We start from the raw sequence: 15,707 nt of genomic DNA, 5'->3' as shown, positions 1-15,707 counted from the left end.
AGACTGAAATCAGGTCACCCTTAGCGTAGTCTTGAGGCCTGAGCTTGGGAGAGGAGGAACCTCCGATTCTTGGGTTCCATTTTCCGTCTTGGAGCAGACCAGTCGAGAGGAACATGCCCTGAGCCTGGCGGGCAAAGGGACATAGGTGTGCTCTGCGTGGGGATGGTTGTAATCTTGTCTTTTCTTTCATTCTGCCTCATTTCAGACAAATTGGACGAGATCCTGGCAGCAGCTCAACAGACAATCAACGTGGGGGATGGATGTGGCAGCGGAGGGCTTCCTTCCTTGGGGAAATCTCGGGGCTCTGCCAAGAACTATTTCTCTGCTGAGGTAGGATGAAGCACAGCTCACCAGTGGAGCAGACATCTAGCAAGATCTGTTGTTGTTTTGATCGAAGTTTCCCTATGCAGAGAGTGAAACGCTGGCTAAAAAAGTATTCTTTTAAATGCAAGCAAGCGCCAATAATTTCCCTCGTGAGTTTTGCTCTTCAAATGCTTGGTTGTTAAAAGATACTCTAATATTCTGTGGCTACTAAGCATCCTCACTAAGCCGTTTTGGCGGAATCGTTTTTGCCCCATCTAAGTTTGGGGTGTGTGTTTTGTTTTGCTTTACTTCTGCAAACCTTAGTATCCTGGTACTAAGTACCTCAGTTCATGATTAGAGTGATAGTTTGTCTTCTCTTCTCTGGGAGAAGGGAAACCAATAGTTTTGATAATGTTGGTAATGTTTCTGTTGGTACCTATATTCTTTCTCTTGAAAATTAATAGAATATATTAGTTTTTTAAAAATAATAATAATAATAATAATAATAATATGTAGAGCAATAGTTCATTATTGCTGCTACATCCACCCACCATGGGAGTAGGCAGGGGGGCAGTCCCCCCCATCAAGTAAGTAAACAAAAATACTTAACTAAATGACCAATTGCATCTCAGATAACTCAGTTCTGCCCACCCAACATAAAGCCTGCCCCCCCCCAAAAAATCCTGACTACACCCATGCCACCCAGCCTCTCTGAGTCCTTTCATCTGGTCTTACAGCCTTACCTGCCAGTTTTCTGGCTTCATCTCTTTCTTTCTTTCTTTCTTTCTTTCAGCCCAGTTTTGAACAGCACCGTCTGAGTCAGGCCAGTTACGAGCGCCCATCCTACCTGCCAGCCAGTCACCCCCCAGGCATGATGCTCCGCCAGAAGTCTATTGGTGAGACTGGGGTCGGGAGGGTGTGCAGTAGGCTCTACAACTGGAACTGAAGGAGAATTGGGACTGTGGGGAGAGAGAGGCAACCAGGCACCCCTCCCCAAGATCGTGTTCATCCATGGAATTGTACATTTACCACATACTAGTCCAGGTGTCTGCAGCACTGATCACTCACTGCGAAAATATCCCACCACCGGGAATAAGAGTTTCCATGAGGTAGGGCTGGGCAATACAGGTGAAAGGTTCGTTACTTTCAGTAATTCAACTTAAAAGGTGAAACTAATATATGAGATAGACTCATGACATGCAAAGCGAGTTATGTCAAGCCTTTATTTGTTATAATTGTGGTGATTATGGCGTACAGCTGATGAGAACCCCAAATTAACAATTTCAACTTTGGGGTTTTCATCAGCTGTACACCATCATCATCACAATTATAACAAAGGCTTGACATATCTCGCTTTGCATGTCATGAGTCTATCTCATATATTAAACTCCAGTAGCTAATGAAAACAATTGCTTACATAAATGGACTTTTCCACAACATTCTAATTTTTCGAGTTTCACCTGTATATCAATGCTGTATATCATCCAAAACCGGTTTGGAGTCCATATTGTGATATCAGTTTCATAATTTTTGACCTGGCAATAAATCGCGAATCATGATGTGCATGTTTGTATGCTATGCAAAAGTCACAATGTGGGGGGGAAACGTGAAGCCAGCCAGTGCTTCTCTCGATTCCTGCAGCCCCTCTTAACTCTGCCGGCTCAGCTGTCCCATGCCTCCTGCAGGAGGCAGCAAATCACAAGAACTGGCGCCGGCAAAAATCACGATGCAGGAAAAACCGTGAAGCCAGCCGCCGCTTCTACATAGCTCCATCCTTATTTCATTTTTTTTATAAAGAAATTATTAAATTTCCCAATAAGACAAAATACAAACCACAATCAAACAAACAATAACAAACCAAAAAACAGATATCAAAACTACAAAAATGCAAAAAACAAAAAACAAAAATACAAAACTATAATACTACAAAAATACAAAAATCTCATTATCTTTCCGAGGTTTTTAACATTCTATTGGGACCTCCTCACGTCCTCTCCTCTGCGTTCATTTCCAATCCTCTTTTAGTAACTTTGTAACATTGTAATATCTACTTTTACCCTCTAATCTTAATCATACAATCATACTCATTATATCTTAAATCTTAAACCTCATTCTTGTCAACACATTTTAGCTCCAAAATCTTATTCTATAAAACAAACATCAAATTACACATCACTACCTCTTATATCCTTTCTTAACTTAACTTTATTATGCTATAGCCTATATTTCTTCTGATTCCAATTCTCAGTCTATTAAAAAACCCAAATTAACCTATGCCTAAATATTCCTTCCAATCTCATATTCCATTTTCCCTCTGGTGTCGGATACCGTGATCAATCCTTCCTTTCTAATAATTCAACCATTACCCCACCCCTCTCCTGCCCATTTGTTTCTCATCCTTCAACTTTCCCACACACCCCAGTCTCCCCCCCCAACCTTCCACCAGTCCAGATTCTCCTTCTCCTATTATCTCATTCAAGGTTGATTTAACTTCCTTCACTTTCACTTCTGCACTTCCCTTCAGATGTAGCTTCTTCTCCAGAATGTAGCCTTCTTCTTGATAACTTGTTTCAATAAAATCATAACAAGATTTCATTTCCCCACTCTCAAGTTCCTGTTGGATTCCCTGTTCTTCTTGAACTTCTTGAACTTCTGGGCTGCCACCCCAAAAGTCAGCTATAATGTTCAAATTGGGGGCTCCCCGCCTCTCACACAAAGGAAGCCCCTCTTGTTTAGAAGCCTGTGCCAATTCATCTTCCAAAGATTCCACAGGATCCACTTTCACTCCCTCCTCTCCTTCAAGTGGGCATAAAGCAAAGTTTTCCAAAGTTGCTGCAATCTGAATAAACTTTCCTACAAGATTTTGCTGAAGTGATTGAAGTAGTCTTAATTCCAACAATATTCTCTCCTGGATTGGTGTCATTGTTGGGTCTACAGAGACCGTGGGATTTAGTTGGGCGGAAGTGATAAGGTTTCAGTACTTTTCCAGCTGCGCCAGCCGGTCAACAGCCGCCATTGCCGGACCGACCAGGGATCCTTAGCCAGAGGGTTAATAATATCAGCCTAATACTTTGTAATCCACTGGAAGAAATCAATCAAAGTCTCAGTCTTACCCCAAAAACTGGGGACTCTAAGGTATACAAAATCAGAGTTAAACTTCAAAGCAAGTTTTAAACGGCTCCAGCTTCTTTGACGTTACTATCCTCTTGCCGCTGTCGGAGAGAAACGGACTTCCTCGTTTTAATCTCTCTCCATAAGCCAAATTACTCTTTTAGATCCGAAATTAGGTTCCGTACTTACAGAGTACTTCTTTAAAGTCCAGGTTGAGGAAGGGCAGGGCGCTCAAAATCCGGCAGTTGCCGCCGCTGTGTTTTCCTCGGTTGGAGACAGCTTCTACAGCCCCGTGCCGGAGCCCGCTCTCTCAGGCGCCCCTTTTACAAGGGTTGCCTGAGAACGGGTCAGCACATCTGGGGCCCGCTAGAAACCCTGTGCCACGGGATGCTCTTCCCGTGGTTTACCGGAGCCCGCAGCGTGGTTCCCAACTGCTCAGAATGGCGCCCAAACCGGAAGTCGCTCCATCCTCATTTCAAACATCGTGATAAATCGGTGTATTGCAATGTTTAGCTCGTGATAATATCACGATGTTGAAAACCAGGTATTACCCAGCCCTGCTATGAGATTAGGTTATTGCAAGGTGTTACGTAGGGGCTGTATCTGTTAGCATCTATTGTAACCCATCACTTAAAACGGGGACGGGGGAACTTTTTGAGCCCATGGGCCACATTCTCTTCTGGGCAGGCTTCCAGGGGCCACATGTCGGGGCCAGAGGTCAGAGTTGGGAGAAGCAACACATTTTACAGCAGGTTCATTCCTACACAGACTCATCCGCCCCTCCCTGCCCTCCATTGAGGAACGCAAAAGGCAGTATCATAGTTCAATGATAATGGCAAAAACTCTCAATGAATGTGCAGAGCAGGGGTGTAGTTGGCAGAGTGAGTGAGTGAGTGTGTGTGTGTGTGTGTGTGCGTGCGCGTGCGTGCGCACGTGTGTGTGTGTGTGTGTGTGTGTGTGTTTGGAGAATCGCAAGAGCCAGATAGGGAGCCTTGGAGGGTCACATGAGGCTCCCAAGCCTGAGGTTCCCCCGCCTCTGCCTTAAAATAAATTATTATTATTTATTATCTATTAGATTTATATACGATACTTCATCACAAGATCTCAGGGCAGTTCACAGGATAAAAATACCAGGGGAAAACACCAGCAAATAGTTAAAACAAAACAATGACCCCCCTCCAAACACATTTAAAAGGCTGTAGAATATTAATCAGCCTTATAAAACAAAAACACAGAGAAATACAGATTAATATATAACGCTTAAAAATGATTTAAGAGAAACCCCCCCCCAAATAAACCACTCACCCAATTTAAAACCTCATCACCATTAAAACCATAATATTAGCACAAGGGGGCTGTCCCAAGCCTTCGCTCCACCTCTGGTGGCGGCTCCACTGGGGCAGGCAAGCTGGCTTAATAGAGCTGCCCCAGCAACTGGTGCACACCTAGCTGGGGCAGCAAGCGTTTCCAATGCTGCCTGCCCACCTGCCCAGGGTCCTGGTCTCTTCCCTACTTGTACAGCTGCAGCCAGTAGAGGCCACAGGTCCAGCAGTTGTCAAAACTAAAAATCCCCGCCTCCCCACTGCCATCTATGTTTCTGCCTCTCCAGGGTTTCTTGCAAGCAACTGAAGACTGTTCCTGCATGTAGCCTGTCTTTGCTCCTCCCATTTCATACCTCTCCTGGTTCTGAGAGTTGGGAGGGGAGCTTGTCACAGCAGGAGACACCTTTGGCTCTTCACCAACCTGACTCATCTCTCTCCTCCTGACTTCCCTCCTCTCACTCACCTGCTTCAGCTTCTGCCTCCAATTCTGGACTTCTCTCCGCCACAGACTCTCCCAGCTCACTGAACCCTGTTACTCCTTCAGCTTCCGATATCTCACCACCACCACCATACCTCGGACTCTGAGCTTTCTTCCCTTGAGGGTTCCCCAACTAGTGCCTCCCAGCATTCATGGTCCAACCAGTCCATGACAGCAGATATGAACGAGAAGGGCCGGGAGGGAAGAGAGAGTTCTCTTTGCTTAGAGCAGGGGCGGGGAAGCCTGCAGCTCCACGTGGTGTTGCCCGACTCCCAACTCCCATCAGACAGGACTAATGATTCGAGGATGGTGGGAGCTGTAGTCTGGCTGGAGGGCCGCAGGTTAGACAGTGGAGGTATGGGAGAACCGTTTGGTGATGATAGCATTCCTTTTCTCCCCAGGTGCCGCTGAGGATGACAAGCCCTACCTCACTCCCCCTGCCATGAAGTTCAGCCGCAGCCTTTCAGTCCCCGGTTCCGACGACATCCCCCCGCCTCCAACCACCTCTCCTCCAGACCCCCCATACAGCAGCACCACGCCCTCGGCATCCGGGCGTGCCACACCCCTGGCCCGTTCAACCTTCAACCCCAGCAGCGAGGCCAAGCTCTACTCAGCATCCCTGCACCAGGAACCGTCTTACGAGCCACGCTCCCGCGACAAGATGTCCCTCTACCGCCAGGAGTCTGAGGCAGGGGCCGAGGGGTCGACCGCCCGCGGCTGGCGGGGCCACACCCCAGACCTGCGCTACTACAACCTGCCGCCGCGGGCCACCAACACCGCCATGTACGTCCCCACCAAGCCCATGCGGCGGAAGGGGCCGCTTGTCAAGCAGACCAAAGTGGAAGACGAGCAGCGCCAGCAGCAGGGAGCATCTGCCTCTCAGGCACAGCCGTCGCCTCTGCAGCCCCAGATGCCTGCTCCACCGGAAAAGAGCTCCATCCCCATCCCTACCATCATAATCAAGGCCCCCTCGACCAGCAGCAGCGGGCGCAGCAGCCAGGGGAGCAGCATGGAGGCAGAGAGCCAGCCGGAGACGGCAGTGCCTGTGCCCTCGCTCCAGCTCCACAACAGCATGGATTTCACCAGCCAGTTTGGGGCAGCCCTGGTTGGGGCTGCCCGGCGGGACCGCGAGTGGTACAGCGAGGCTCGCCGCAAGTCTGCCCTCTTCCTCTCCACCGAGCAGCCGGACGACGACTCTCAACAGACGCCCATGCCCCGTCTCCGCCACTCCAAATCCATTGACGAAGGCATGTTCTCCAGCGAGCCGTACATCCAGCTCAACATGGCTCCCTGTTTTGGCAGTGGTGGCGGCGGCGGCGGGAGCAGCTCCGGTTACCTCCCGCCTCGAGCCGCGAAAACGTACGGAGCCAGCACCACCAGCGCCTTCACTTCCGTGTGCTCCAGTTTCCTGCCGCAGTTACAGTCCCACTCAACGCCTCTCATTCACCCGCTGACGGGCAAGATTTTAGACCCTGGATCCCCCTTGGGACTGGCCCTGGTGGCTCGTGAGCGGGCCTTGAAGGAGTCCCAGTCCCAGCAAGAGAGCCGAGATGACAGGCATTCACGCTCGTCCTCACCCCGGTTCGGAGAGGCTCCCAAAACACCAGAGTCTCCTGGAAGCTCCATCCTGCGGCTCTGGGGGACGCCGGAGCAGCAGCAGCACCATCACCACCACCACCACCAGCGCCCGGCATCACCACGGAAAGAGCCCGAGAGCCCTCGGCACCCCTCTCCTGAGCAACAGCAGCATCCTCCATCCTCGGCCAAAGGCGCGCCGTGGGAGAAGCGGCCCGAGGAAGGGGAGAAGCTGGAGCTGCATGTGCGTTTCATGGAGAACTGCCGCCCAACAGAGGAGGAGGAAGGGGGCCAGGAGAGTGGGAAAGCAGAGGTGGCCACTGCCCCCACGGAACGCGTGGCCGAGGAAAATGGGCTCCCGTTGCTGGTGCTGCCCCCTCCCGCCCCGTCCATCGATGTGGATGACGAATTTGTGTTCACCGAGCCGCTCCCGCCACCCCTCGAGTTCTCCAACAGCTTTGACAAGCCCGAGTCGCCCCCCAAAGCCACCAACGAAGTCCCTGCTGCAATGACCCCTCCAGCCGCACCCCCTGCTCCAGCCGCCTTGGACTCCACGGCATCCAGCTTGACGTCCTACGACAGCGAGGTGGCCACCCTGACCCAAGCCGGCACAGCGGAAGCCAAGGAAGCACCTCACGTCAACTTCTCTTCTGTTGTGTCCTCCATCGCCATCCCTCCTGCCGAGGCCCCCGAAGCCGTGACGGACTCGGGGATCGAGGAGGTGGACAGCCGCAGCAGCAGCGACCACCACCTGGAGACCATCAGCAGCGTTTCGACTCTGTCCAGCATGTCTGGGGAAGGCACCGAACTCTTGGACACCTACATCACCTATTTGGATGGGCAGGCTTTTGGGGGAAGCAGCGGCGGAGGAGGAGGAGGCAGCAGCGGCAGTGGTGGCGGAGGCAGCACAGAGAAGAGCCCCCTGCAGACCAAGCTACGGTCGCGGCCATTCCCCGGTCGCTTGCCGGTGGCAACCCCCACCAGCTCCACCATCTCTGTTTCTGCATGTACTGAGAACATGTTTGCCCTCACACCCGCTCCGCCCTACCACCAGCAGCCGGCCGCTGCCGAGCCGGGCAAGGAGCTGCAGCGGAAATCCCCAACGCTGCCATGGGAGGAACCCAAAGCCTCCCCCATGTCCACCATGAAGGCCAGCATCATCAGCGAGCTGAGCACCAAGCTGCAGCAAATGGGCGGGGTGTCGTGGTCACGTCCGCCCGACTCGGTGGCTTCTTTCGGTTCAGAGAGGCCCAGCTCCTTGCAGAGGCAAAGGTACTAGGCGACTGGAGCAGGAGGAGGAGGAACAGGAAGCAGGAAGCCAGCCCCGTGCATGCCGCATCTCGTGTTTCAGTTGGGTTTGTCTCCTTTTCTCATTCTCCCGTCAATGCTTGCTTTTTTATTATTTTTATTTTTTCCTTTTTTCTACCACCATTACATCATTTGGTGTGCTGGCAGGCACAGGGCAAGGGTGTGTGCCCTTCTATGGAGCACTTCGCCAGTCTTGTGCATATATTTACTGTACCACTGGCTTGCAGTTGTGTGTGTGTGTGTGTGTGCACGCACTCACCATCCCAGCTGCTTTTTGCGTGCACTCAGAACACAGGCCCAGCTCCTCCTTAGGCATCCAAACCAGCAGTGTGACTATAGAAGCATATACATGTATTTAGGGTCTGTTGGCATGTGTGTGCATCTTGCACGCACAAAGTATATACCTTTGTCTTGTACTGTACTCAGATATGTTCAGGCAAAGGTCTCTTCAAGCCAATAATGGGCAAGACTCTTCCTCTAATGTCCAACGTTTGCTCCTAAAGGATCAGAGAGAGACATGAGTATTTTGAAAGTCACCAAGCCATTGGGTTTCACAGCACATTGTGGCAGGGATCAGGAAATGGCCCCTTTTTAAGTAGCCCACAACATGTTGACCCACCCTGCTGAATGGAGCTCATTATTTTGGCTGACAACCCCTTGATTATATTACACTGCAGACGGGCAGCAAAAATTGGCAGTCTTGGTCTTGATAGGCCACCACACATGGGTGGTGGGGCTGCGTTTGCCTTGATGCTGTGTGGGCCTGCGCTGGAGACCCAAACGGTGTGTGTAAATGCGTAGAGGAGTAAGATTTCCCATTTGGGGATGGAGGCCTGTAGTTCAGTGGTAGACCATCTGTTTTGCATGCAAAGACGCCATGTCCAATCCCCAACCTCTCCAGGCAGGCTGCTTTTTTGAAGCCCCAAAGAACCTCTCCCAGTAAGTGTAGACTGTATGGACCCAGTGGTCTGACCTGGTATAAGGCAGCTTTCTGTGTTCTTCGTGTAGCGACGTAGCATTCACATTTCGTTTTGTGGGGAGATCCTTTGTGTTTGCTGTGCAGCACTTGCCATGCAGAGCCTTGCATCCTAGTGTGCACTGAGTTGACACTCTGGGGAGGATGCAGGTCCCTGCCCCCCACTAAACAAGGAACAAACTCCCTGTGACCCAGCACATCTGGGAATGGCTTTCCAACTTGGTGCGACAGCACTGGGGCAGGGTGAAATTCTCCCCATGCTGTTTTCCGTTGCAAAATTCCTTTCTTCCCCCAAAGTTGCTATCAGCCCTACTGGAGGCAGGAAGACAGGTGTCTCTGTTGAACATGCTGTTTTCCTTCCGCACCCCTCTCTCTGAGCATAGTTGGAGGGTTTTTTTTTGTCCTGGTGCTTTTCCCTGGGAAAATGTGTGTTTTACTGCTGAATCGGAGCAAATGGCCATTGGGTTTTCTGTGGATTGATGTTTGCTCCAACTCAGTGGGAGAACGTGGGTTGTCCCAGGAAAGGTGCTGTCACGAAAACAACAACACCCAGACATGAAGCTTTAAAGTGTGGCCCTGTGCCGGAAGGCATGGCACAAAATAGAGTCTGGATCAGCCCTAAGAGAAGCTTGTCCACCATGATTGGTATTTCCATTGAGAAAACCTTCAGATTCCCTGAAACACAGTCTGAAGACCACTGACAATACCAGGTTACATCTGGAAGAGCACTGATGCTTAGTCTGGAAGGCGGAAAGGGAGCATTTTACCTTTAGACCCAGGAAATCTGTGATTTAGTTGTCCCCTCTTCTGCTACATCATCATCATTATTATTATTATTATTATTATTAACAAAGGTATAGACTGCTTTATAATATAAAGCGATTGAAGCAGTGTACAAGATAACAACAGAATAAAACACTGCAAACACAAGTTCAAAAACAATGAAATCATTGCAGCAGGCTTAAAAGCAGTAAGAAACTTTGCAAATTCTTTAAAAATGCAATAAAATAATTTCTTGTTCCGTGACTAGGTCAGTACTTAGGGAAAGTAGGCACCTACTCATTGTGACACTGGGCACCTAATTTTGGCTGGAAATGGATTCCAGAGAGCTGCAGTGCTAAAAGCCCAGTTTCTCACACAAGCTGAGCACACCTGTGGGGCAAATTGTACTCTCAGCACTGCCCCATCTGCGAACCACAGTTGCCAGGCAGGGACATTGGGGACAAAGCTGTCCCTTACAACACCCCGGTCCCAAGTTGTTTTTTGGCCCTACACCAGGGGCAAGGAACCTGTGGCACTCCATATGAGCTCACATCATCCCTGATTATTCGCCTTGCTTGGCTGGGGCTGGTGGGAGCTGGAGTGCAACAACATCTGCAAGGCTGCTAGTTCCACATCCGTGGACTCTGCCCACCCATCCTTGATCAGCTTCTGTGCCACGGAATCTTCCATGCCAGAGTCTTCTCCTTCCTAGCTGAGGTTGTGTTCCTGTAGTCACGTGCTCCTCTCTTTGCACCTCTGAAGCAGACCAGGTCCATCCTCGGGCTGCCAGCACTTGCACAAGCACTTGTGCTTCCAGATGCACACACTTGCAGAGATGCATAGGCATTGTGGGTCCACAGCACTCTCCATTCAACGCAGTTGCATTGCTGAGTTTTATTTGCTCCATTCTGTCATTCATCTGCGGTCACACATCTGCGCTGGGAGAATTCACTTGCCGTTCCTCTGATGCCGTGGAGTTGGGAAAGAGAAAAGTTGCGATCTTACGCCCAACACGCATAATCAAAGCTGCTTGTCTTTGAATGGGTAGGAAAGATCGGCTGGCAGTTAGGACTCCTGTGTCTTTTGTGGGATGGGTTGGGAGTCCTTATTTCAGGGGAGGGGTCCTGGGTATTTTAAATGGGGTGGTGAGAAGAGAAGCAATGGGATTCATAGTCTAATGCAGCCATTCCCAACCTGGTGTCCTCCAGACATTTTGAACTACAACTCCTATCAAGCTCAGCCAGGATGATAGGCACTGTAGTCCAAAACATCTTATGGGCCCCAGGTAAAGGGAGGTGCTCTAATAGGTTATATCAGAAAAGCCATAACTTCTGAGCACTATGGGAAGGTGGAGTGAGGGGTATGGTATGCTCTGGAATGGAGGTAGGGAAACAGGTGACTTCTGGAAGAAGAGAACCATTCCTGAATTCATTGGAGTGGAATGAATTCTTCCTTCAGAGGCTACTCTAGTAAGCATATCTCCTTCCCACAAGGCAGTTCCATTCTGCTCGATCCATCCACTTTCCTAGTGTGAGGCAGGCTTGCTGTAGGTCCCTCAATTGCCAGCTCAGTGCACTTCATTCTCCCATTATGGAATATAGACTGGGAAAAGTTCCATAGGGCTCCCCCTATTGAGTTCCATTGATGGTGCACATCTCAGAGAAGGAGCCTGTTTTCCTTATCAAGTTGCTTCCCTTTTCTTGGTCATTATGAAGCAGGGCCTCAACCCCTGTGTGACCCAAGTTAACTTGAGTGCTCAAGTTGCAATGCCTTTCTGATTGCACACAGGAAAAGGCCTCTTTGTTGCTTTGTGAATATCATAGGGGGTGGTTGAACTTGGAAGGATTTTCATTCATTCCAAAAATCCTGTTGTGTGTGCTTTTTTAAAAATGGTAATGAATACATTCAGGGAGGTGCTATTCTGATTTTTTTTTCCTTCCCAAAAGAAAAATCTGAAGCCCAAGTTGCTCCATGAGAGTCAATTCAGTCAAGGCCAATTTTTGATGAAGACTCAGGGCTTGTGCATGTTTCCACTTGTGCCTTGTCTAGAAAGCATGAGTCGGAGTGGTTTTCTGCTTGACCCTTACTTTCGAGGCAAGGGTCTGAGCAGTTTTCCCCTTGCCTTGCTTCTTTCCAAGGGAAAACCCACTTTTTAGCAATAGATCAGAACAATGCTGGCAAGGGCTGATGGGAGTTGGAGTCCCTAGAAGACCACAAGAAACCTACACTTGGAGGAGGCCAAGCCTCCTGACTTTCAGAATGGAGTTTTAGTAGATACATTTAGGCTTCATGGAGATACCTCTCTGACTGTCAAGGCAACCCTGGCAGAAGTTTTGTTTTTTAAAAACTCCCAACCACCAGGTCTATTTTTACGCTTGCTGAAGTCTAAATTTTGTTTTTTCACCATGTGTTCCTGTTTGGTTGTGGGATTTTCCCTTTGTCTGCTGTGGCCCACTGTTATGCCAACCAAACGAATGTGGGGAGGATGGAAATGGCAGCTGATAATGCAAGCAAGCTTCTCCTTTTGAATGAATGTGTCATGGTTAGGGATGGAAATGTGCCTTATGTCAGACCATTCCTGTTCCACTGTTGAGGAACTTCTACCAGCTTCATGAAGGATCACCAAGCAGACGTTACAGTGATTGATGGTGCGTAGCTGCATTTTCTTTGGAGCAGTGCTCCATATCTAGCACAGCTTGCACCATGGATCCTCCCTTCTCTACACCTACTGCCAGCAACCTCTTGACGCTGGCAATAGGATCCAGGTGTGGAAGCCATCTAGGTGTGGAGAGAGCTGCCACATGGAAATGGTCTCTGTCCTGGATATGGTAATGTGGATTCTCCTTACTGCAACCTTCTGGTTCTCCATCTTCAAAGGTAATTTAAGAAAGACCTGCATAGCTTCATTTATATGAGGAGTTTGCTGTCTCATGTGATTTTGTCCTTCGTTGGCAGCGCTCCTGCAAGTCAGTGCTCAGTCACTTTAATATCATATGGTGCTCAGTCACATTAATATCTTCCTCCAGATATTTGTGAGTTTTAAAATATATATATCTAAAACAGCAGTGAGAAGAGAGAGAGAGAGAGAGAGTTGAAGCTTATTTTCCCTGCAGGGTGGTTTTCTTATAAACTTCTGCCTCACTGAACTTTTTACCCATGGGGACAACAAGCTGTGTGGAGAGAGTGATTTCTATAAGAAAAACAACCCTCAGGGCAAGAGAGGAGCATCCCCTCCCCCCAAACTTTCATTCCAGATTGCAACATCCCACATCTGCTTTGGGTTTGTTGGATTTCCAAAAAAGGATACTTGTGCCTGATCATTGCATGTGTGCGACTGGAAGTGTACATAGTTTTCTGCTGAAGTCCAGGTACTGAGATGTATTCCAACAAGTGATTTCATACACCAAGGGTAGGGAAAGTGGAACTTAGCAATGAGTTGAATCTACAGCACTGGTTGGGTCTCATCGTCCTTGACTGCTGACCATGCTGGCTGGGACTGATGGGAGTTGGGAGCCCCAACAGCGTCACAGGTTCCACATCTATATCATAGGCAGCAGTGCAGGGCTGCAGGGGAGCCAGTCTTCTATTCCAGCTCATGTTTTCTTCTGGCTAACCATCTCTTGTTCCTTGTCTCCTTCCCTGCAGGCTCCCAGATGAGACGTCCCCATCACTGATTTCCTCCAAGCCCGTAAGCAGCCTTTTCCATAACTGGCCTAAGTCCCCCCAGGGCAAGCACCCCAAAAGCGTGGAGTTTGACATCCGCCCAGCCCTGCGGCGCGCCCCGAGCCCAGCTGCCCTGCCCAGTGAGCACAAGATTAGCCCTGCCCCCAGGCCGTCCTCCCTCCCTATCCTGCCTTCTGTGCCCATATACACCGGCGTCTTCGATCTCCGCGGCTCGCCCACTTCTGGGGGTGAGCACCCTTTCCCCGGCTTCCCCTCGGGCAGCCGCTCTTTGTCTCCCACCCACTTCCTGCCGCCGGCCACGGACAAGCCGTTCGGCTCCAAGCCACTGCCTTTCTGGACCAAGTACGACGTGGCCGACTGGCTGGAGTACCTGAAGCTGGGCGAGCACCGCGATCGGTTCCTGGACAACGAAATCGACGGCTCTCACCTGCCGTCCCTCACCAAGGAAGATTTCATTGACCTGGGCGTGACGCGAGTCGGGCACCGCATGAACATTGCCCGTGCCCTCAAGTTTTTTCTGGAGAGGTGATGGGGGAAACCGCCCTGCCCTGGGGAGCCTCTCGCCTGAATGTACAATGGACCTCCACCAGTGGGGAGAAGTGGGGGGTGGAGGGGTTGCAGCTGTGGGGCTAGGCACAGGGGAAGCTGCGAGGAGAGACCCTGCGGGTGAGGGTGGGGATCCCCCCCTGGCAGAGAGATACTTGGAGAAGCTCACCAAAGCTTGCCTGGGCACCCTCAAGGGTGTGCACTTTCCTCCTCTGCGATGCCATGTAGCAGTTTGCCCATTTCACTCATCCAACAACTGCCACCGACACAGCATACGGACACTTCACTTGCAGAGCATCGCTTTCCAAGCTATATATAAGTGTGTGCGTTTCGAGTGTGCGAATCTGCTTACATGCACTCGCCCTTCAGTGCTCCATTGGCGTTGCGGCTTGCTTCATCACCTTCGCTGCCTCGAATGGATGGTGTCAGCTGTCCAGCAGCTCATGCCTGCATGTATATATAGATAGAGAAGATAGATATCTATATTTCATCCTCCATGCTGCTGATTGTTCTTACTTTGCAGCTATTTGCACATCAATTCATCTAACCATGTAACAGCTTGCCTTGTGCATCTTCACAGTACCAGGGTTGTTATGTACTCTGCCTTTTATATAAAAAAGAACCTCTGAGAAAAGTAAATTTGCATATATGCTTACTTTACAAAATTAATTATGTGCTGGCTGTTGAAGAGGAGGGCCCAGATCACACAAACTCATTAGGAATCTCCCTGAGCCGCTTTCTTCCTCCCCTGACCCCATCTTTGGGGAGTTTGTTAAACATTGCCCATTTAGTCTTCTTTCCACAGTCATAAAACTAGAAACTTGCTCTCTCTTTTTGAAGTGGAAGCTGAGATTCTCAGCATGCAGGCAGTTTTGCACCCAGTACTGAACAACATGCTTGAGCAAAGCATACAGACCCACCCCAGACTCTCAACCTCAGCATGTAGCTGCCCTACACCACTGTCAGCTGTGGGTGAGCCTCGTAACCTTTTTAGTAAGGCAAGAGGTCTATTCTGCTGCTGCTGAGCTCTGGCTCAGTGGCAAAGCAGTGGTGTGGGCAACTTGCCAGGCACATGCTGCTCAACAAATCAAGCCTACCAATAGAACTGTGTGTAGTATTGCCTCTTTCCAGTGGCTGGATCCCACATCAGGCTAGTAGTGTTCGAAAACCAGAATTAGCTGGAGCCAGTAGTGTTACAGGGTTATTACACAACAGTACTGGCAACTTGGATTGGGAGGGAAGGAGAAATAGCTGGCACAGGAAGTATCAACTGCCTGTCCCATATAATTCCAGCAGCATGGGACCAGCCATGAGGAGACATCAGTCATTCCAATATGGATAGGGATCATCTGTGAGTCTTGGTGTGGTTTGTGATCTGAGATTGCCTGTGGCTCTTACCACCCTTTTGTCATAAATTCAGCATTGTAGCACCCACAGGGCTTATCACAAAGAGAATCGGGTGAGGTGCAACTGAACGACAGAACAGCTGCATAAAGGTGTATGCCTTAGCAAACATAGGCAAAAATAATTTTGACCTTATAGTCCCTTATTTAGCTGAGTTTCAGTAATCCTATCAGAAAACCAACATTGGGTCCATTTATTCCGCAGACCCCATTCTATGGAGGAACCTGCTCTCTAGTCA

At 49.7% G+C, this 15,707-nt stretch overlaps 1 protein-coding gene across 1 annotated transcript in view; it reads left to right on the top strand.

Moving 5' to 3' along the window:
• SHANK1 (SH3 and multiple ankyrin repeat domains 1) overlaps positions 1-14,734 on the top strand; it is a 109,836-nt gene extending 95,102 nt beyond the window's left edge. Inside the window, 4 exon segments of the mRNA XM_033169946.1 lie at positions 206-330; positions 1,097-1,199; positions 5,616-8,061; positions 13,481-14,734. Of these exon segments, the coding sequence (XP_033025837.1) occupies positions 206-330; positions 1,097-1,199; positions 5,616-8,061; positions 13,481-14,048 (3,242 nt within the window). The 3' untranslated portion in view covers positions 14,049-14,734.
• The last annotated feature ends 973 nt before the right edge of the window (positions 14,735-15,707 follow it).

The sequence above is a fragment of the Lacerta agilis genome, chromosome 14, assembly GCF_009819535.1.
Source record: "Lacerta agilis isolate rLacAgi1 chromosome 14, rLacAgi1.pri, whole genome shotgun sequence".
Taxonomy (NCBI): Eukaryota; Metazoa; Chordata; class Lepidosauria; order Squamata; family Lacertidae; genus Lacerta; species Lacerta agilis.
This window is presented reverse-complemented; position numbering and strand designations above follow the sequence as displayed.